The sequence below is a fragment of the Hyla sarda genome, chromosome 7, assembly GCF_029499605.1.
Source record: "Hyla sarda isolate aHylSar1 chromosome 7, aHylSar1.hap1, whole genome shotgun sequence".
Taxonomy (NCBI): domain Eukaryota; kingdom Metazoa; phylum Chordata; class Amphibia; order Anura; family Hylidae; genus Hyla; species Hyla sarda.
The window spans coordinates 196,490,904-196,513,839 of NC_079195.1; the positions used below are offsets into that span (position 1 = coordinate 196,490,904).

General features: G+C 42.8%; 1 protein-coding gene and 1 non-coding gene across 3 annotated transcripts in view; one reads left to right on the plus strand and one right to left on the minus strand.

The window, feature by feature from the left end:
- The window catches only part of COP1 (COP1 E3 ubiquitin ligase), a 206,370-nt gene that overhangs the window by 90,588 nt on the left and 92,846 nt on the right, over positions 1-22,936 (plus strand). For both annotated transcript variants that reach the window (XM_056532024.1, XM_056532025.1), the window contains exon 11: positions 11,638-11,773. In XM_056532024.1, coding sequence (XP_056387999.1) covers positions 11,638-11,773 — 136 coding nt within the window. The remainder of the gene's footprint in view (positions 1-11,637; positions 11,774-22,936) is intronic.
- On the minus strand, positions 7,535-7,721 carry LOC130283608 (U2 spliceosomal RNA). The gene has a single exon (XR_008846749.1). It is a non-coding gene; the product is annotated as a U2 spliceosomal RNA (small nuclear RNA).

The following is a 22,936-nucleotide window of genomic DNA, read 5'->3' on the forward strand; positions in this document are numbered from 1 at the left end:
TACCCAATACATTTTATACAATGCTGTGGTCTATGCTCTTTCTTTTATTGTTCTTTCCGAAGTGAGGGATCTGTATTCTGGAATACAAAATAAAGTATGCTGGTAAAAAAAATGTAACCATTGTTTCGCAAAACTTACCAGGTGAGTTTTTATTAGTAGGGGCTTGGTACATACAGTAGATGTTGGAATGCCGACCATTCATGGATGGAGCAGTGGTTGGACATGTGCCCTGCAGGTCCATTCAGCTCCGCATGCCTGATGAAGAATGCCACGTACAGCTCTTGGCTATCTCTGTCAAGCATTGCGTTGAATGGAGCTGCAGATTGCGTGTCTGACCCAGCACTGTATCCAACCAATCATTTTTGTTCCTTCTTTCTTGCGTATTTTACATGCAGTTTGCAAGAGGTCACTATTTCTACACTTTTCTAGTGTCACCAAATGTAATAATTTTTTTCTTAAGTTTAAAGGGGTACTCCGCTGCTCAGCGTTTGGAACAGACTGTTCCGCACGCTGGAGCCGGCATCGGGAGCTCGTGACATCATAGCCCCGCCCCCTCATCACATCACGTCCGCCACCTCAATGCTAGTCTATGGGAGGGGGTGTGACAGCCGTCACACACCCTCCCATAGACTTGCATTGAGGGAGCTGGGCATTACATCATGAGGGGAGGGGCTATGACATTACGAGCTGGCAGCTCCAGCGTTCGGAACAGTTTGTACCCCTTTAAATATTTTTTTTTTCACTCCTCTATGTGCTGGCAATGCAACCAGAGTATTGGCACTATGGGCGACATATGGTGGTCATGTTCCCTGTTGAAACCATTTTGGGTCAAAGTATTGGAAATTTCACATAAAGTTTCTGGGGTTCTTATAGAGAATGATCCTGCCCCTCTATTACTTTCTATGTATTCTGGAAGTGCTGCCCATTCTTCAAAGTCACTTTTTCGCTTTCTTATATTGGCAGCTAGAATTGTTGTTCCGTGCTTGTGGAAGACTTCACGGCCTCCCACAATCACTGAATGGTTCATAGAAATTAACAGATTACATAGAATGGAGGAATTTCTAGCTGATGATTCCTCATTCATGATCTGATGCTCATTTGAAACTCTGGCAACCATGGTGGAATTTACCCATTCTTCACAATATACTACTATCTACCTCTCTTCTTACACTAGGAATTCAATTAGGGGGGGTCTCCCGTCTTGAATTAGACTGATAGCCAAAGTCTATTTAATCTTTTTATTTTTTTAATTTCAATTTTTTTTTAGGTGGAAAAGTTGTTCCCGTGGAATTCCACACAGTGAACGTTAGCATCAGTGTGAATGGGTCTTCCGCGAGACCCGTTAACACTGCGGAATTTCAGCGGCGAACAATTGTTCAGTGCAAGGAAAGAACATGTTCATTATTTGCGCGATAGTCTGCGAGTACGCATAGCCGTCAATGGTGACGGCGCAGTGCCGAGTGGTCCTACCGCTGCCAGGCTGAAACTCCACTCGCTGAATTGTACGAGCGGAGATTCAGCGACACATCCGTAGTGTGAACACACCCTTAAGGGGTAGTCTATTTTTCTCTTCTTTTACTATATTTATTACTTGGCGTGTAATGTAGGCCCTTAGCCCTGGAAATTGTACTTGTACTTTTTCACTCCATTCTAATTATTTGTACATGACGTGCCTGGTAAGGTTAATGTATTTTACTCTAATGATGTATGTCTATGTATATGAGATATGTCATAATTCTTATTGTGCTACTATTGGATTCTTCTTATAGTACTATGTCACCACTCCTGCTTGGTTTGTTTTATTTGTTTGATGATTTTTTTCCCATATTTCCCTTCTTATTTTTCCTTTCCTGTACCCCGTTATTTTTGAAAATAAAAATACTTTAATCAGAAATATAATAATAATTTTTCAATTTTTTTTAAAATATTTTTGGAAATATAAAAAAAAAAAATGTAAAATGAAATAACTTGTCATATCTCCCACTGTTGACCGGCAGAGGGAGCTAACATGAGGAATCTGGTGAAAGCAAGCAACTTGTCTTGCTGCTGCAAATTAGACCTCTTCTGTCTACCTTCCTCCTCTGTCAATGTGCAAAAGGGGGGGAGGGGGTTTTGTTGTTTTTTCTGTTCCACTGTCACCATTTTGTTGGTGTCTGAATAGTGGTAAAGAATAGACTAGATGTCTTTTGATAGGTCTCTGCTCCTCAGGGACTTCAAGAAAATGGTGCTAGCTCCCCCTTTCATTTCACCTAGCCTATGCACATGTGCAGTAAGCAGCCCGTGCTTTTAGATGAGACACTTTCTGTCTTTAAGGGGTACTCCGGTGGAAAACTTTAAATTTTTTATTTTTAAATCAATTGGTGCCAGAAAGTTAAACAGATTTGTAAATCACTTCTATTAAAAAATCTTACTCCTTCCATTACTTATTAGCTGCTGAATACTACAGAGGAAATTCTTTTCTTTTTGGAACACAGAGCTCTCTGCTGACATCTCTGTCCATTTTAAGAACTGTCCAGAGTAGGAGAAAATCCCCATAGCAAACATATGCTGCTCTGGACAGTTCCTAAAATGGACAGAGATGTCAGCAGGAACTGTGTTCCAAAAAGCAAAGAATTTCCTCAGTAGTATTCAGCAGCTAATAAGTCCTGTAAGGATTAAGATTTTTTTTAATAGAAGTAATTTATAAATCTGAAAAAAGTAGAAAAAGGCCAGCACGGCTGAATGAAATCTTCAAAACTTTATTCACGAATCCTCGTTAAAAACCTTCATGGTGGCAGAAAGACACGGACATATACAAAAATAGAAATATTGCACATGGAAAAACAGTCCCAAACAAGGCTGACGCGTTTCAGGTTGCTATACCCTTACTCATAGCTTGCCAATACTCAAATGAGAATGCCTTATATACTGCAAGGCCATCCCTTCCATTAGGAAGGGGAGGGACATCTTATGTCAGTGTGCAATCCAACACAAGTAAAACCAGGAAAATACATGTATCATTAAAAAACTCACATATAAAATCCAATAGGACTATATAACAGCTATGAGAAACAAAACAAATGATGGACTTTTTAGTAATGTAGTATTAAGTCCGTCTTGTTATTCAGGCCATGCGGATATGTACAATTCAACAAGTAAATCCACATAATCTCTCTATTATGAAGAATACGTATAAGATCACCTCCTCTTTTACTTCTTTTGATTTTTTCAATGCCATAAAAACACAAGGACGATATGTCTGAATTATGTTTAAGAAAAAAATGTTTTGAGACATTAGACATGCTAGGTATCAAAGGACCTGCAGCATGCCTGATATGCTCCTGCATTCTCTTTTTTAAGGTGCGTTTAGTGCTACCTACATAATCCATTTTGCAAGTAGTGCAGGTGACTCTATATATTATGAAGGTACTATCACAGTTAATAAACTCGCGAATCATATGGATTTTACCATCTATTGTACCTTCTATTTTATTGCCCTTTGTTGCATAGGGGCACACCACACACCTTGCGTTACCGCACTTATGGAAACCTTTAATTTTCAGCCAGGTTGACTGCTCCTCCTCTACACAAACCATACTAGGAACAAGCAGGCTCGATAGAGTTGGAGCACGTCGGGTGGAAAACCGGATCCCTGGTTTGATGATTTCCCCTACTACTGGATCTGCTGCCAGTAGAGGTAGATGTTTGTTCACAATTCTTTTGATTTCATTGAATTCCATACTATAAGTGGTGACGAAAGTCACTTGATCATGAGTACTGGAATGTTTCCTACCTGTTAACAGGCTGTTGCGGTCCATATGATCGACCCGAGCCCGGGCTTTGTTCAGGAGCCAAGGGGGATATCCACGCGCTGTCAAGCGGGTGCAGACCCTTTCGGCTTCCCTCTGATACACTTGTGATGAGGAAGTTTACAGCGCACAGGTGCCTCAATGGGGGCCAAATCTTCACCTGCGTTAGCCAACCTTTATGTTTTTTGGTGGGAGGAGCACTTCATTTTTTGTGATCAGAATCGGTTTTCCACATGCCTCTCATGGTACGGGAGGTATGTGGACGACGTGATTATGGTTTGGAAATCCGATCCAAAGGAGGCATTTGCATTCATACAATATATGAACGATAATCATTGTAATCTAAAATTTACGTACACATACAGCAAACAGGAGGTTCCCTTCTTGGATCTATTGTTGCGGGGTAACTCCATAACAAGAAAAATAGAAATAGAACCTTACCGCAAAGATATTACGGGCAATACTATCTTAAGAGCTGATTCTTGCCATGCTAAGCATACCATTTCTGCCATACCAGTTGGGGAATTGATCCGTATGAAACGGAACAGTTCCTCATCACAAGTGTATCAGAGGGAAGCCGAAAGGGTCTGCACCCGCTTGACAGCGCGTGGATATCCCCCTTGGCTCCTGAACAAAGCCCGGGCTCGGGTCGATCATATGGACCGCAACAGCCTGTTAACAGGTAGGAAACATTCCAGTACTCATGATCAAGTGACTTTCGTCACCACTTATAGTATGGAATTCAATGAAATCAAAAGAATTGTGAACAAACATCTACCTCTACTGGCAGCAGATCCAGTAGTAGGGGAAATCATCAAACCAGGGATCCGGTTTTCCACCCGACGTGCTCCAACTCTATCGAGCCTGCTTGTTCCTAGTATGGTTTGTGTAGAGGAGGAGCAGTCAACCTGGCTGAAAATTAAAGGTTTCCATAAGTGCGGTAACGCAAGGTGTGTGGTGTGCCCCTATGCAACAAAGGGCAATAAAATAGAAGGTACAATAGATGGTAAAATCCATTTGATTTGCGAGTTTATTAACTGTGATAGTACCTTCATAATATATAGAGTCACCTGCACTACTTGCAAAATGGATTATGTAGGTAGCACTAAACGCACCTTAAAAAAGAGAATGCAGGAGCATATCAGGCATGCTGCAGGTCCTTTGATACCTAGCATGTCTAATGTCTCAAAACATTTTTTTCTTAAACATAATTCAGACATATCGTCCTTGTGTTTTTATGGCATTGAAAAAATCAAAAGAAGTAAAAGAGGAGGTGATCTTATACGTATTCTTCATAATAGAGAGATTATGTGGATTTACTTGTTGAATTGTACATATCCGCATGGCCTGAATAACAAGACGGACTTAATACTACATTACTAAAAAGTCCATCATTTGTTTTGTTTCTCATAGCTGTTATATAGTCCTATTGGATTTTATATGTGAGTTTTTTAATGATACATGTATTTTCCTGGTTTTACTTGTGTTGGATTGCACACTGACATAAGATGTCCCTCCCCTTCCTAATGGAAGGGATGGCCTTGCAGTATATAAGGCATTCTCATTTGAGTATTGGCAAGCTATGAGTAAGGGTATAGCAACCTGAAACGCGTCAGCCTTGTTTGGGACTGTTTTTCCATGTGCAATATTTCTATTTTTGTATATGTCCGTGTCTTTCTGCCACCATGAAGGTTTTTAACGAGGATTCGTGAATAAAGTTTTGAAGATTTCATTCAGCCGTGCTGGCCTTTTTCTACTTTTTTCTACTTTGGTTGGAGGTAGCCGTGCACGCCCCAGGTGAGCTGAGACTCTTTTCCTTTTTTAATTTATAAATCTGTTTAACTTTCTGGCACCGGTTGATTAAAAAAAATATATATCTCACCGGAGTACCTCTTTAACTTTATTATGCCCTGTGCCTGACATAAAGCAACTGCGTAGGTGTTGTGAAGTGACACACCACAATTAGGCTACAATAATGGCAGCCCCCAGTACACACTTTATTAATAAATAACCTTAAAACTACACTGTCCTAAAAGTAAATACATAAATAAAATGCTTTATCTTGATAGAATAATTTTATTTATAAAAAAAATAAAATAAAATGGTGACACATTCCCTTTAAATAAAGCCATAAACATTACGGTAATTGACTAAACAGTGACATCTGCTGGTAAAGGTGAGGTATTACTCCATCCAGAGTTCTAAAGATTGTAGCCAAAGCAGGAATGAAATGAGCTGCTCCGTGTTTTCTCATTCTAGTCCATGTGTAGGTCTCTTGTAAACCTTTTGGATTTGTGTTGGTTTTCTCCGTTGCTCTTTGTAGTGTTGCAGCTGGAAGTTGTATTTCCCCATGTAAGGATTAGGCAGCTGTCTGATCCAACTCTTCTGGACACTGCGTGCTTTCAGTAACCTCGGGTAATGTGATCAGGATGTAGATGTAACAGAACAAGGGAGCAGATGCTTTGTGCTTCCAGTCCAACAGGTGCCCCAGTGCAGACATAATCCTGTATTTTTCCCCTCATTGTTTGCACACGGACTCCTTATCATATCTATTCCCTGCCACTTTTCTGTTTCCAATTTCTCTTGCTTGCACAGCTGTAATGAGGAATGGATTCTTATAAAGCTGCTGCTGGCCGCACATCTGCGCTGGTGCAGTCTGTGAAGTAGATAGCTGCCTTTGAACTACAGGCAGGTTTGTTGTAATCGACTCCATGATTTATGTATGTCAGAGTTTCCCAACCAGGGTTCCTCCAGCTGTTGCAAAACTACAACTCCCAGCATGCCGGACAGCCTTTGGTGGTCTATGAGTATATGTATACTTCATATTTAAACGAGTATTTTCATCTCCTAAAGGGATGGCATATTGCTAGGAAACACCATGTATAAATGGGAGGGATGGTCCAACCTCTGGGACCCCCCAAAATTTTTGATTGTGAGAATTAAGGGGACACAGTATTAGTTTGGTGCTGCGTCCCTGTGAGTTTTATCCCAGCACAGTAAGTTCTGCAGCTGGCACCATTTACTTGAGATAATTTTTTTTTTAATCGAAGAGCCGAGGAACGTGCTCTCAAATCACAGTGCAATAAAAAGTGCAAACGTGTTACACTAAAAAAAACTTGCACAGAGGATGTGGCCTATCGCAAGCCCTTCTCCAATAGGAGAGAGGCCCCCCAACAAACCTTACCCTTCGCCTCCGGACCAAAAGGTACCTGCGAGGTTCCAGGTTCAATGTCCCTTTTCGCCGAAGCTACTAAGGGACCACAAATGCTCCCGGCATCCCCCTTGGATTTGGCCAAGGTATCTGCCCGCAGAGCCGATAACGGTAGGTACCCTGCCAGAGCACGAGTACCCGGGGTGTTTGTAGGGAGGTGCAGAACCTAATGGCCACACACACCTCCCCTAGACCGCCAGGAGGGACACCCAGAAGGGCTACCGCATCCTGACAATTCCTGTGAACACACAACACGCAAAAAGTGACACAGTGAGACAAAAAGAAAGAAATAAGTGAATGTGTGCAGATATACTGCCCGGACATCCGGCCGGATATATAAAAATTTCTCTGATCCTAGCCAGAAGGCCGGGAATCAAGAGGTGAGTGCCACAAGGTGAAGAGATCGTGGTGCCCGTGCTTCCACTCAGTGAGCAAATACTCCCAGTGAGTTTCGGCACCTCTGGATCACCACTCCCTGAGGCACTAAAGTACCTTGGCTCTAGACCCTCTCAGCCTCATGGCGAGACCCGGAGGCAACAGGTCACATCAGGGCAGCCGTCGAGCTGATTCCTCAGAACCAGCCCCGGAACGCCCTGGTAAACCTGCTCCCTACCATGCGGCACCCATCCCCACCAGCTCCATACTGGCATCACCTGCCACCTGCATGAAACCGATAAGAACAGATACTACACTTGATCTTAGCCAAAAGTCCGAGAAGAGATTTTCATTTACTTGAGAGATGCCGCACTGCAGGAATGTGCACAGCTGGCAGACCAAGGCTACTGTGGGTACAGTGTTAAACCCCTTCTGTGTCCACTTCAACGGACTTAAAGGGGTACTCCCATGGACACCTTTTTTTTTTAGATCAACTGGTGCCAGAAAATTAATCAGATTTGTAAATTACTTCTATTAAAAAAATCTTAATTCTTCCAGTCCTTTTTAGGGGCTGTATACTACAGAGGAAATGTTTTATTTTTGGATTTCTGTTATGTCAGGACCACGGTGCTCTCTGCTGACATCTGCTGTCCTAATATGTCTACTTTATGTTTGCATCATAAAATTGACATGTTTTTACTTTTGGAAGACACCAGAGGGCTTCAAAGTTCAGCAGCAAGTTTCCAATTTTTCACAAAATTTTCAAACTCACTATTTTTCAGGGACCAGTTCAGGTTTGAAGTGGATTTGAAGGGTCTTCATCTTAGAATTACCCCACAAATGACCCCATTATAAAAACTGCACCCCCTAAAGTATTCAAAATGACATTCATTCAGTGTTTTAACCCTTTAGGTGTTTCACAGGAATAGCAGCAAAGTGAAGGAGAAAATTCACAATCTTAATTTTTTACACTTGCATGTTCTAGTAGACCCAATTTTTGAATTTTTACAAGGGGTAAAAGGAGAAAATTTATACTTATATTTGTAGCCCAATTTCTCTCAAGTAAGCACATACCTCATATGTCTATGTAAAGTGTTCGGCGGGCGCAGCAGAGGGCTCAAAAGCGAAGGAGCGACAAGGGGAATTTGGAGAGTACGTTTTTCTGAAATGGTTTTTGGGGGGCATGTTGCATTTAGGAAGCCCCTATAGTGCCAGAACAGCAACCCCCCCCCCCCCCCACATGGCATACCATTTTGGAAACTAGACCCCTTGAGGAACATAACAAGGAATAAAGTGAGCCCTAATACCCCACAGGTGTTTCACGACTTTTGCATATGTAAAAAAAAAAATACATTTCACTAAAATGTGTGTTTCCCCCCAAATTTCAAATTTTTTCAAGAGTTAATAGCAGAAAATACCCCCCAAAATTTGTAACCCCATCTCTTCTGAGTATGGAGGTACCCCATAAGTTGACCTGAAGTGCACTACGGGTGAACTACAATGCTCAGAAGAGAAGGAGTCATATTTGGCTTTTTGAGAGCAAATTTTGCTCGGGGGGCATGTCACATTTAGGAAGCCCCTATGGTGCCAGGACAGCAAAAAATACCCACATGGCATACCATTTGGGAAACTAGACCCCTTGAGGAACGTAACAAGGGGTACAGTGAGCATTTACCCCCCACTGGTGTCTGTCAGATCTTTGGAACAGTGGGCTATACAAAATTTTTAATTTGCACCGCCCACTGTTCCAAAGATCTGTCAGACACCAGTGGGGGGAAATTCTCACTGCACCCCTCATGAACAGAAGTGTCAGCAGAGTGCACTGTGGTCAGACAGAAAAGAAATCGAAAAAGAAAAGAGCTTCCTGTGGATCTTACAGCAGCTGGTAAGTACTGTAAGGATTAAGATTTTTTTAATAGAAGTAATTTACAAATCTGTTTAACTTTCTGACACCAGTTGGTTAAAAAAAATTTTTTTTCAGGGGAGTACCCCTTCTTTAAAAAAAAAATGTCATGGTTCCTGTGACTGTATATTGTTTTTTTTTGTTTTGTTACGTTGGAATGTGCATTCACTCTCTGATCAAAAAATGGTGGTGTATATTAGTTATTGGCCATCACTTCTAATTTAGGCAAACCTGTTAGGGCCAGGTCGATCAGCGTCTTTATAAATTGGCGCTATGACCGCGTGGACCTGCACAGTTCCCATTGACTGCAATGCAGTCCACGCGGAGTTCGGCAAGATCCAATTACTTTGCAGAATTTTTGTAGTGTGAACTGCGCTGCAAAATCCCATTGACACCAATGGGTAGCTGCTGCAAGGAGATTTTGCTTAGAAATTTCTCAGTGTAAACTGGCCCTAAAGGTCTTTGAAGCCATACTTCACTTTTGTCGTTACTTATGTAGCCATGGTTATCTTGATCACGTTAACATGATGCACAAATTTTAACGCAATGGGATATCTTAAAGGGGTACTCCGTGGGAGCTTGTTACGTTGTAACCACGCCCCCTCATGATGTCACGCCCCGCCCCTTCAATGCAGGGGGCGTGACAGCCTCAACGCCCCCTCCCATAGACTTGCATTGAGGGGGCGGGGGTGACATCATGAAAGGTCGGGCTATGACATCACGAGCTCCCGTCGCCGGCACCAGCGTTCGGAGCAATTGTTGTTCCAAACGATGACCAACGGAGTACCCTTTAAAGAGTAGCTCTCATGAGCTTGATCATTTTTTATTTTTTTTTTATCCTCCCAGTTTACTCCCCTCATCATGATAAACCACCACCTGCCTTTATTTTTTACTATTGTTTAGTTTCCTACCGTGATATTGTTCTGTATCTTCTGTTTACACTCACAGAGCTCCACAGACTGGGGAGGGGCGTTCCCTCTTCTCCTTCCCTCTGCTACACACAGCTGAGAGTAGTTCAGTGTGAGATGGGCTGTGATTGGCTGAGACCACAGAAATATTCAGCACATTATTCAGTGCTATACACTAAAGCTGTCATGACTCTACAGTCTAGCTTGGCTCAAAGGAAAAGGGATCTGATATATTCAGCAGAATACACTGTGCTGAGATGAGGTCACAACTGCATTTCCTTACTTTGGTCTTTGCCAGGCTGCAGGAGACAATCTGCAAGCAGGACTGCAGGCAGGACCAGAAGGAGGACTCCTGGTGGCCAAACTTTTTGGCGTTAACAGAACACATAAAGTTACAAAACACCTCTGTCCATTTTAGGAACTGTCCAGGGTAGGAGAAAATCCCCATAGCAAACCTAGCCTGCTCTGGACAGTTCCTGATACAGACAGAGGTGTCAGCAGAGAGCACTGTGGTCAGACAGAAAGGAAATTCAAAAAGAAAAGAACTTCCTGTGGAGCATACAGCAGCTGATAAGTACTGGAAGGTTTAAGATTTTTTTTAATAGAAGCAATTTACAAATATGTTTAATTTTCTGGCACCAGTTGATTTAAAAAAAAAATGTTTTCCAGTGGACAACCCCTTTTAACTTCTGGAGTACAGTAAAAATATCTAAATGCATCAGGAATCAAGATGACGCTGACTACATTTGCATGTCTTGTCTGATATGCTCTTTACATGAGCTTCATAGCTTATAGCAACGGTTTTGTGTTTTCTCTGGTGGGAGAACAAAAGTAGCACACCTTTTTGTTCTAATTTTAAACAAGACATTTAGGTGTGGTGGTAGGGTACACTTTTAAAGGAAAACGGTCACCTGTTCACCCGCACTATAACGCGATACAGCGGGTTATAGTGCGGGTGAACAGGAGACCCCGATGTGGGGTCTCGGACTGCTATACCTACCTGCAGTCCGGAACCCCGATCCTCCAAAGGTCCTCCTTCTTCCTGCGCTCACTTACACACAGAGTCGGTCCCGCCGACTAGATTTAAATATTCATAAGCGCCGGCGCATCACCGGTCACATGAGCACTCACGTGACCAATGATGCGCTGGCGCTTATGAATATTTAAATCTAGCCAGCGGGACCGCCTCAGTGCGCAGGAAGAAGGGGGACCTTTGGAGGATCGGGGTTCCGGACTGCAGGTAGGTATAGCAGTCCCCGCATCGGTCTCCTGTTCACCCGCACTAAAACTACTGACAACACCTTGACCTGCTTTTGGCTGTCTGGGCGTGCTGGAAGTGGTAGTTTTGCAACAGCTGGAGACTCACTGTTTGGAAAACACTAATACAGATTGTATAAGCTTTGTATTGTGGTTTGTTGTCCCCACATTGATTCTATTCTCTCTCCTGAACAGATGACAGTCGGACAGTGAGTCAACTGGATGAATTTCAAGAGTGTTTATCCAAGTTCACCCGATATAACTCTGTGCGTCCTCTCGCCACCCTCTCCTACGCCAGTGATCTATATAACGGCTCCAGCATTGTATCCAGGTAAGCAAGTTGCAGAGACCTCTCGGTGAGAACGGACAATATAAAAGAAGCACTTCAATCTGGTTTTTGGCTTTGAATGGGTTACATTTTTCTGTTTTCTCCAAGCCCATTCTACATGGAATAAGTCGCAGAATCCCATTTAGCAACTTTTTTATGCCTTAAGTGAGATCCGTGCAGTGATTTGTCTCTTGCTTGCAGCAATGCATCGGCAACATGACAGATTTATCACTGTTTAGATGCCATTGGATTTTATTTACAGATTTATTATTGCAGCATAGAAATTTTTCTCCTATGATATATACAAACCTTCAGTTGTCAGCGCTGTCATTATAGCTGGAGACACTTGGTGGCGCCCTTGGCACATCTTTCTGTCCTGCATCCAGCATCAATTACAAAATCACACCTAGAAATACGTCTGTTGTGCTTCTGTTTAGTGTAATATATATATAAAGCCATTTATAAGTTTTACCTGCAACCTCCTGAGTGCCGGACGTTTTCTTGTGTGACTTCTACTGAGCCGGGAGCGGTACCGGTGTCCGTAGCACGAGGACGTGCAGTAGACGCAGGAGTGGTGAGCAGCTCTACCTTGTCTGCATATATATATATATATATATATATATATATATATATATTTATATATATATATATATATATATATATATATTATATACACACACTCGCGAATTATGTGTGTGTGTGTATATAATTTATATGTATATCCACACATATTAATCAATTTGTGATATGAAGTAACCAATAATATGCAATTCTGGACTTTTTGGGTAATTATTTACGTGAATGCCATTGACCATGGGGTTTAATTAAAGTAATGTATTTTGTTCGGACTTTTATACACAGTGATACATCATTTTTAACCCCTTAACGACCACGAGCGTAAATATAGCTCTCGTTATGTGAAGCACACTCAAGAGCTTAGCGCTCTTCCTACCCGGCAGGTCCCGGTTGCTATCAGCAGCCAGGACCTGCGGCTAATACCTGACATCGCCGATCTGGCTGATGTCCAGTCTTTAGACTCAATGTTCAAAGTTGATTGTGGCGTCTAAAACTGAAAAAAAACAAAACCGTTTCCAGTTAGCTCAGTGGGCTGTTCGGGACAGACGTGACTTCATCCCGAAAAGCTAGGAGGACAGTGGGAGACTTCTTTACCTTGCTTCCCACCATCCGTTCGTCGCTCTGCTGCTCCATGCTTGAGATCCAGGGCACCGATAACACTGATCAATGCTATACTATTGTGGTAGCCTGGGGAGTGTAGGGTGAACAGGGGTGATGCTGAGTAGTGTTGCAGGGTCCAGCATTAACCCTTGAATGTCGTGACACCAGGGTGCGGGTTCCTCTGTGTGTGTATGTGTGTATATATATATATATATATATATATATATATATATATATATATATATATATAATGTATGTATAACTAAAGGGGATAAGTATTTACCTCAGGGAGAGGCCACGGAGCTTCAAAAGGCCAATTAGCACTCCGCGGGCATTCTGGGTAAGGGAATATGCAAAGCAGCTCATTACACCACCTTCTCAGGTAGTGTTCCCTGGTATCGGCTTGTCTCCTGTTACGGAATATAAAAAGCTGATCGGGATTTATGCCAAGCCAGACTACTCCCCAAAAGGGAAGTTTCTACCCATCTGCAGACAGCTGTTTCGTGGTGTTTGCCACCTGTCAGTACAGAGCAGGGGGATCTGGCTTGGCTGAGGTGAGAGGCCTTAGACCAACTAAAGGGGATAAGTATTTACCTCAGGGAGAGGCCACCACTTCTGGTATGTGTATATATTTATATATATTTATATATTCTACCGCCACCCGTCCCAGGAACGATGGGGAGGAAAAAAGGATTGTCCACAGCCGGAATTGTAATAAATTTGAAATAACTTTACAGCAGATATTATGCAGGATGCAATTAACAACTGTCTTTACAAGAGAACTGGGATTTAGGAAGGTGCGGAATTGGTAGGCTTCAGGCCTAGCTCGTCTTGCAGAATTGTACGGAGCTGTTACTGCTATTTCAGTGCAGGAACAAGAGAGCGATTATTGGCTAACAGCGCCCTTTATATATGAAGGGGCAGGATCAAAGCTTATTGGTTCCCCAAACCTGTCAGTCCTAGTACAAAGGATTCTGGTTAAATCACATGACCTCATCACATGACCCAAAAGGTCCTTAACCTTAGCATAACGGAATTATTAAATATCACATGACCTAAGGTCCTGTACATTACTTATACCATTATACCATAATTATATATATACATTTTTAAAGACCTTATGAGGGACTAGGGGTTAACCCACCAAGAGAGCCCTGTCAGCACGGAGGAACTCTGACTATGGGGACCTACGACTAAAGTACGGGACCAAGTCCAGTACCGGGATACCACACTATGGCATAGCCTTGAACAGTTTATGCAATCCAAGGATTGCATGTAATAGTCCCTTATGGGGACAAAAAATGTTTTGTGGTATCGCTACATTTGTAAATGTCCGAACTATAAAAATATAATGTTAATTAAACCGCAAACCATAAAAAGCGATCAAAAAGTCAGATCAAAACAATCATGGTACCGATAAAAACTTCAGATCACGGCACAAAACAATGAGCTATCATGCATCTCTGTATATCAAAAAATAAAAAAGTTATAGGGGTCAGAAAATGACAATTTTGCACATACTAATTTTGGTTCATGTAGTTATAATTTTTTTTAAAGTAGTAAAATAAAATAAAACCTATATAAATTAGGTATCCTTGTAACCATATGGACCTACAGAATAAAGATATGGTGTCGTTTTTACCAAAAAAGTTCACTGCATAGATTCGGAAGCCCCCAAAAGTTACAAGATTGTGTTTGAAAATCTCACCTCACATCGGACGTCCTCTCCCCCCCGCTCTGTATTTTCCCCGTGCAAACTTGCAACCTCCCCGTGGTAGATTAGGTCCTTTGGAGACAGAGCAATTGTACCGCTGTGTACGTCCTTTCTCTCCCCCTGCTATGTCGCCTTGTGTAATGTAGAGCTGCGTCCTCCATCCACTGGAAGGGGGAGATAAGGGGGCGTGGCTAAATTGTCATACAAGCGCGCAACCTCGGGCTCTGCGGCGCCGAGCGCCGGTGTGAGGTGAGATTTCCGAACCCGCGCAAGTCTGCATCGGCTCCTGCGCCTCACCAGCGTTAAAAGAAAAATAAGGGGGAAGTCGATTTGTCCCTGCTTGCCCAATACAGGGCTAAATCTATGAAAAATTCACCTGTCCGGCACCCAGAACTACATGTCCCGGGCGTCGGGCGATAGGATTTCCACATCCCTGCATATGGTTGATGTCATTACAAAGTACAATTGGTGGCGCAAAAAATAGGCCCTCATATGAGTCTGTAGTTGCAAAATTGAAAGTTTTATGATTTTTAGAAGGTGATGAGGAAAAAATGAAAGTGCAAAAACAGAAAAACCTGTGGTCCTTAAGGGGTTAAAAGAATTTTTTTTTTTTAGTAATTAAAAAAACTAACAAAAAAATGGCAACAAGGAGCGATTTAAGCTTTTATTAGAAATGGGACTTATCCACATTTACTAAGGTATTTTTTGTTTTGATTTTGTTTTACACTTTTTTTATTCAAATTTTTTATTATTTTTTTTATAGTTCCCAATAAGGGACAATTACATGCAGTCTTTAGATTTCATGCATCGGTCAATGCTGTGCTATTGCACAGCATTGATCAGTATTATTGTGTGTAGAGATGAGCGAACTTCCAGTAATTTGATTCTTCATGAACTTCTCGGCTCGGCAGTTGATGACTTTTCCTGCATAAATGAGTTCAGCTTTCAGGTGCTCCGGTGGGCTGGAAAAGGTGGATACAGTCCTAGGAGAGAGTCTCCAGCCCACCGGAGCACCTGAAAGCTGAACTCATTTATGCAGGCTAAAGTCAGCAACTGCCGAGCCGAGAAGTTTGTGATGAATCGAATTACTGTAAATTCGCTCATCTCTAATTGTGTGCTCCGTTGCTTCAGACTGCCATCTTATCCCCTATCCGAAGGACCTCTGCGATCTCGGCTGCGGCACCCCAGACATCCGGTGTATGGAGCGAACTTCGCTCGGTGCCGTATGACTGGCGATGCGGCGCGGAGGCTCGTGACATCACGGTCATGCCCCCTCAATGCAGGTCTATGGGAGGGGGCGTGACGCCCCTTCTAATAGACTTGCATTGAGCGGGCGCGGTCGTGACGTCACGAGCCTCCGGCGCGGCACCCTACGCTCTAAACGAACGCTTGGTGCAATGGCGGGACCCCTTTGAATAGGGGATAAGATGTCTAGGGGGGAGTACCCATTTCATGCCGGACATCGTCCTGATTGGTGATGTCCAGCATTAGCCATGGGTCCCAGCTGCTAATAGCAACCTTAGTGTGCTTCATATAGCGGGATTAGGACTAGGGTCCCGTGTTCTAAAGGGATAAAAATGCCCACCATCATTTGAAAAAACGTAAGGCGTCCAATTGCTAGAACTAGTGAGGAGAGGTGCGCGGTAAGAATGTTCACGCCCCATGTGACAGAAGACAAACTTAATTAGAAAGACTATGGGCCCTGTCAGGGTCTCCTGTTTCATGAACAGACTGGGGAGAAACTGTGCTTTGCCGCCTGCTTCTTCCAGCTTGATCTAATGAGCTCATTTATAATGGACCCATGTTGGCAGTGGTAAAGTCTAATGGAGACTCCATAGAGACACATGCAGAAGACCATAAACCCAGGGAAGAGGAGAGGCTGCAGCTCCTATGATCAGCAAGAGCCACCATTCCTATGGTCCATTCACTCCAGCAGGTTAGATTGGTTACACACCAAACAACAACCCAGGTGCTGCTGGGTCTGTCGGATACTTACCAATATTTTAGTGGCTAAAATCGGGACATTTAACCCCTTAAGGACGCATCCCTTTTTCACTTTAAGGACTGAGCCCTTTTTCGCAATTCTGACCACCGTCACTTTACGAATTAATAACGCGAAAAACGCTGTTACCGAATATTCTGTTTCTGAGATTGTATTTTTTCGTGACCTATTCTACTTTATTTTGGTGGTAAACTTTCAGCGTTACTTGCATCCTTTTTTGGTGAAAAATCCCAAAATTTCATGAAAATGTTGGATTCCAAATACATTTTATTTTTCTTCACAAATACAATATGTCCACTTTATGTTGACCTCATAAAATGGACATATTTTTGCTTTTTGAAAGAGGGCTTCAAAGTAGAGCAGCAATTTTAAAAAAAATGTCATAAAAATTGCTAAATCTGAAGGGACAGATGTTACAGAACTACAACTCCCCAGCATGCTTGGGCAGTCGAGGCATGCTGAGAGTTGTAGTTTGGCAACATCTGGAGGGCTACCGTTTGGGCACCACTGTAACAGCGGTCTCCAAACTGTGACCCTCCAGATGTTGCAAAACTACAACTCCCAGCATACCCAGACAGCCTTTGGCTCCGTTCTGACTAATGGCAGGGGGATAGGAGGAGATCGCAGCTTTGCGACCTCACTCCTATCCTTTAGGCTGATCGGGGCTGTTGCTGACAGCTCTGATCAGCCCTATTTTCCGGGTGATCGGGTCACCAGAGACCCGATCAGCCCGGAATTGGAGAAAATCGATGTGCCGGGGTGCCTGCTGAATGATTTCAGCAGGCATCCGGCTCCGGTCCCCAACCGGCTAGCGGTGGGGACCGAATTTCCCACGGGTGTATGGATACGCCCTGTGTCCTTAAGGACTCGGAATGCGTCCTGAAGAGGTTAAGTCTCCCATAAAGAACTTCACATACCTCATTATAGCCACATTTGTGCAGGGCAAAATTCTGCACCTTTTTGCGTTCTGGATTGTGGGGTCCACATTTTGGAGGGTTTAGTATAGAAGTGCTGATGTTGTCATTTGGCACCATGGGACATGATATTACCATGTGTTTTTTTCAGAGAATTAAGTTCAACTCTATCTGGCCTAGGTACAGGACAGATATTTAGACAATTGGCTATTAACAACCCCCCCCCCCCCCCCCCCCCACTTCACAGCTGCTAAAAAATATGCAGGGTCATTCCTGAGAGTGCCTGCCAGGACTAGACCACAGTCCTAACCAGATCTATTATTCTCACACAATAAAATAGTCAGACGGTGAATTAAAGATCTGGAACAGAAGACGACTCCTTGTTTCCTGGCTTCTTGCTGTCCTCTCTGTGCCTGCTGGAGTGAGAGGATAGGCAGAATTTACTTCATCAGCTTCACATGGATCCCAGCATTGCTGCCCTGCTCTCCATCCCTGCCCAGCCCACTCTCAAGTTATCTTAAGGGTACGTTCACACGCGCGGATTTTCAGTGTATTTTACGCTGCAAATCCGCTGGTGAAGGCCCGCTCTATGCTGTCTTTACATGTGCCTGCTCGTAGTGGCAATATGTCGCTACCAGCAGGCACACTGCGATGTGCGAGTCGCAGTCTGCCTAGCTTAGAGTAGGGAGAGCGGCCGCGATGTGCGAGTACACCGCGCACATGGCTGCAGTGTGTCTGCTCGTCGCAGTGTATTGCCACTACCAACAGGCACATGTAAAGCCAGCATAGAGCGGGCCCTCACCAGCAGATCCGCTGCCAAATACGCTGTAAAAATCCTTGCGTGTGAGCGTACCCTAAGTCACACTTATTTTGTAGCTTCTTTACATTTATTGGCTGTTTTAAGCGGTCAGTCTAGATCAGTGTTTCCCAATCTGAGCTGTCCGGGCATGCTGGAAGTTGTAGTTTTGCAACACCTGGAGGTGCCCTGGTTGGAAAACACTGGTCTAGATCGTGATTGGAATTTGGCTTGGCTGATTATCCTTAATGGTCTATTCACACACACAGTATTCTGCGCAGATTTGATGCGCAGGATTTTCTGCTGCAGATTTCAATGTAAACTCAATGACTGAACACTGCATGAAATCCTGTGCATCTCCCTGCAGCACCCGGTGTTCGTTTAGAAGAGATTGGGGGGGTTCCCAGTGGCAGGACCCTTGCGATCAGACATCTTATTCCCTATCCCTTGGATAGGGAATAAGATGTCTAGGGGCAGAGTACCCCTTTAAAGAAAGTCATTTCAATCACACAAGTCATTCCTGTGCACTGCTGGACATGCTGGCTGCTTCCTGCAGGGCTGCCTAAGGCTGGGGAAACAAATTCACTACATGGCAGGAATCAATAGGGAACTATGAAATATCATACCCACGTGGCTTTTTTGGGTGGGTGGTTGTTAATATTCAAAATTTAACAACCATATTACAAAAGGCCTTTCATTTTCACCAGTAAAAACAAATATGTTTTTGCATCTGACAGTGCTCATTTGATTTTACCTGCAGGAAAAAAAATGAATGATAAAAAAAAAATAAAAAATTTTAAAATTGGTGCAAAGTCATCCATGGCCTCAAAGTCTTAGGAATAACCTTTTGCTCCATTAAATAATACTAGAGCATAATATGGCATTGTAATTGATTCTGCCGGATTTATGCAGTAGTTGCTGTGTAGAGTGTATCTGAGCTTGTGCTAAATTTCGTTGTGTTATTGTTGCTTTACCCACCTTGGCCAACTATTTGGGTTGTTTGCCATCTAATCATGTCTCATCACAATGATGAATGCTCGCACCGTGCAGTAGGTGACCTTTTATATCGGGCAGCGTATGAAAAATCTGAAGTCGTAGCCTGGGTCTTATCATCGTCGCCGTGAACTGTCAGGACTGTAGTAGAAGCAGAATTGGGAAAATAATTTGTCAGCTGTATGTGCTATGGTCTCTTTCAGTCTCTATTTAGTAATGTATCTGGCACATCTGATCATAACACTACCTAGATTTTATTTTGCATTTAAAGTTTGCAATTCCCTACAACAGGTGGAAGACGGACTTGTCTTGTCTGACGGGTGCTGTAAAATAAAGATTCCTATACTGAGTGCAGAGTTCTAGTAAGGAGAGAAACAGGGGAATAGTAGTTATAGAGGATGCTGGATAGATGGTGTCTGACTATACAGGACTCACCCCGCTGGCGAAGGAAAGGTAACACCTAGTTCTCAATTTATTCATACTTTTCAAAATGAAGGCCCAGATTTATCAAACAGTGTGAAAGGAAAAACTGGAGTGATTTTTACCATAATAACCCAATCACAGCTCAGCTTTCATTTTACAAGAGCTTGTTAAAGGGGTACTCCGGTGGAAAACTTTTTTTTTTTTTTTTTTGCACTCTGTAATGCTTAATTTCCCCTGTGGTGGCGCTGAAGAGCAATTAAACACTTGCTGTCTGTCTCCCCTACAACAGTGATCACTAACCATTGGCTCTCCAGCGGATGCAAAACTACAACTCCCAGCGTGACCTGACAGCCGAAGGCTGTCAGGTCATGCTGGGAGTTGTAGTTTTGCTACCGCTGAAGAGCCAATGGTTATTCATCACTACCATTCAGTTTTTAGCTGATCATTGGGGTCCAGAATCCTTCGAAGAGAGAGATTGCCCAAAGTGTACTACCCTTTAAAGGGGTACTCCGGTGGAAAACATTTTTTTTTTTTTTTTTAAATCAACTGGTGCCAGAAAATTTTTGATTTGTAAATGACTTCTATTAAAAATTCTTAATCCTTCCAGTTCTTATTAGCGGCTCTATACTACAGAGGAAATTCTTTTCTTTTAGGATTTCTTTTCTGTCACGACCGCAGTGCTCTCTGCTGACACCTCTGTCTATTTTAGGAACTGTCCAGAGCAGCTATGGGGATTTTCTCCTGCTCTGGACAGTTCCTGACATGGACAGAAGAGGTGTCAGCAGAGAGCACTGTGGTCGTGACGGAAGAGAAATCCCAAAAGAAAAGAATTCCCTCTGTAGTATACAGCCGCTAATAAGTACTGGGATGATTAGGATTTTTTTCTTAGAAGTAATTTACAAATCTATTTAACTTTCTGGCACCAGTTGATTTATAAAAAGAAAAAAAAGAAATTCCACCGGGAGTACCCCTTTAAGATAGAAAAGCTGAGCTGTAAGTAAATGGAAAACTGGAGTAATTTTGCCTATAACATCCAATTTGATAAATCTAGGCCTTAGTGCTTACTAAAAATAACATGTCAGACGATCCTCTGGTCTAACCTAAAGTGTAGCTGTCAGCAGGAACACATGGGTGTAAATAAGTACATTTCTAGATCAGCATTCCGAGCACCACATAGTCCTTTCTATTGCTGAGATATAAGACTTTGTGCTAAGTGAATGAGGCTCAAAAGCCCAGGGAGCGTTCCCCAGTGCGTCAAGAGTCCAGGAAAGTCGGTAAGTCCAGCCCACGTCCTCTTTATAATCACCCACTGGCCTGCTTGCATCTACAATAAGCGGGTAGAAATAATCACGTAGCACTCACCATTTTTCTTTTCTTGCTCTATTTTCTTTTCATCTATGCAAGACACTTGAGACAACGCTGGGTAGTGCCGTCAGGGAAGACAGGTGCGAGGGGGGGGGGGGGGGTGGGGGGGGGAGCGAGACGACAGAGCTGTTTCGCGTCAGATGATGCTTCTTCTGGCCTCCGAGGAGCATCTTTTGCTTTTAAAGGAAAACCGAATTTGATGGAAGCTGTTAAAGAGAATCTGTCAGGTAAGATAAACTTTTTGGACATTATAGTTAGTCTATTGGTTGCTGTCTGTTTAGGATTACCTCTTAAAGTGCATCTGTCATTTTATTTACATAAGTGTTGAAAGAGTTAATGCCCCAATGCAAGGCATACCTTTCTCCATGCCTTTAGTGGCTCCATTCTCCATCATTTGTTTAGAGTGTCCTCAAGGGTCAGGGGCCCAGGGGCCGCAGTGTCCCATGGCCATTCTGCCTGCTCAGCCGGTTGATTGACACACAAAAAAAGCAATGTGCATCTGCTGCACACCTCTTTAATTGCACATGCATGGTCAATGCAAACAGGGCCAACGATCTTTGTGTGAAAACAGGTGCAAGAAGGTCAACCTACAAGGAGAGGCTTCAGTGGCTACAGCCAGCTCAAACGGTGTTGACGGACCCAGATGGACACGGCAAGGAGGATAAAATGGACTTTAATAACCAAGATGTAACGCCTCCTTGTATGTTAACCTTAAAGGGGTACACCAGTGGAAAACTTTTTTTTTAAATGAACTGGTACCAGAAAGTTTAAACAGATTTGTAAATGACTTCTATTAAAAAAAAAAACTTTACCCTTCCAGTACTTATTAGCAGCTGTATGCTACAGAGGAAATTATTGTCTTTTTGAATTTCTTTTTTGTCTTGTCCACAGTGCTCTCTGCTGACACCTCTGTCCATGTCAGGAACTGTCCAGAGCAGCATAGGTTTGCAATGGGGGTTTTCTCCTGCTCTGGACAGTTCCTTATACGGGCATCAGGTGTCAGCAGAGAGCACTGTGGACAAGACAAAAAAAAGAAATTCAAAAAGAATAGAATTTCCTCTGTAGCATACAGCTGCTAAGAAGTACTGGAAGGGTAAAGATTTTTCAATGGAAGTAATTTACAAATCTGTTTAACTTTCTGGCACCAGTTGATGGAAAAAACAAAACAAAATTCCACCGGAGTACCTCTTGCATGCAGAAGACGACCACCTACTAATTCGTGCCTGAACCATTGTTGTGTATGAGTTTACGCAACCACCCAGGGTGCGTAGATATTCCATTACTTTCTCACACCAGGTGTAATCGGTTTTTACCCTATGGAGTGATTGTTTCCCTCACTCTAACAGGTGCAACAGGCCGCACCGCTGACACTTGGGACACTATGAACATTTTTTTTTAAATATAAATAAAGCCATGTAAAGGTATGCCTTGCATAGAAACACTAATGCCCGTAACATTATGTCGGAGGTTTAACATCGTTTAATAAAGACACAGATGCACTTTAAAGGGGTACTCTGTTGGAAAACCTTTTTTTTTTTTTTTTTTTTTTTTTAATCAATTGGTGCCAGAAAGTTACAGATTTGTAAATTACTTCTATTAAAAAAAATCTCTAATCATTCCAATACTTGTTAGCTGCTGAATACTACAGAGGAAAATTTTCTTTTTTTGGAACACAGAGCTGTCTGCTGACATCACGATCACAGAGCTCTCTGCTGACATCTCTGTCCATTTTAAGAACTGTCCAGAGTAGGAGAAAATCCCCATAGCAAACATATGCTGCTCT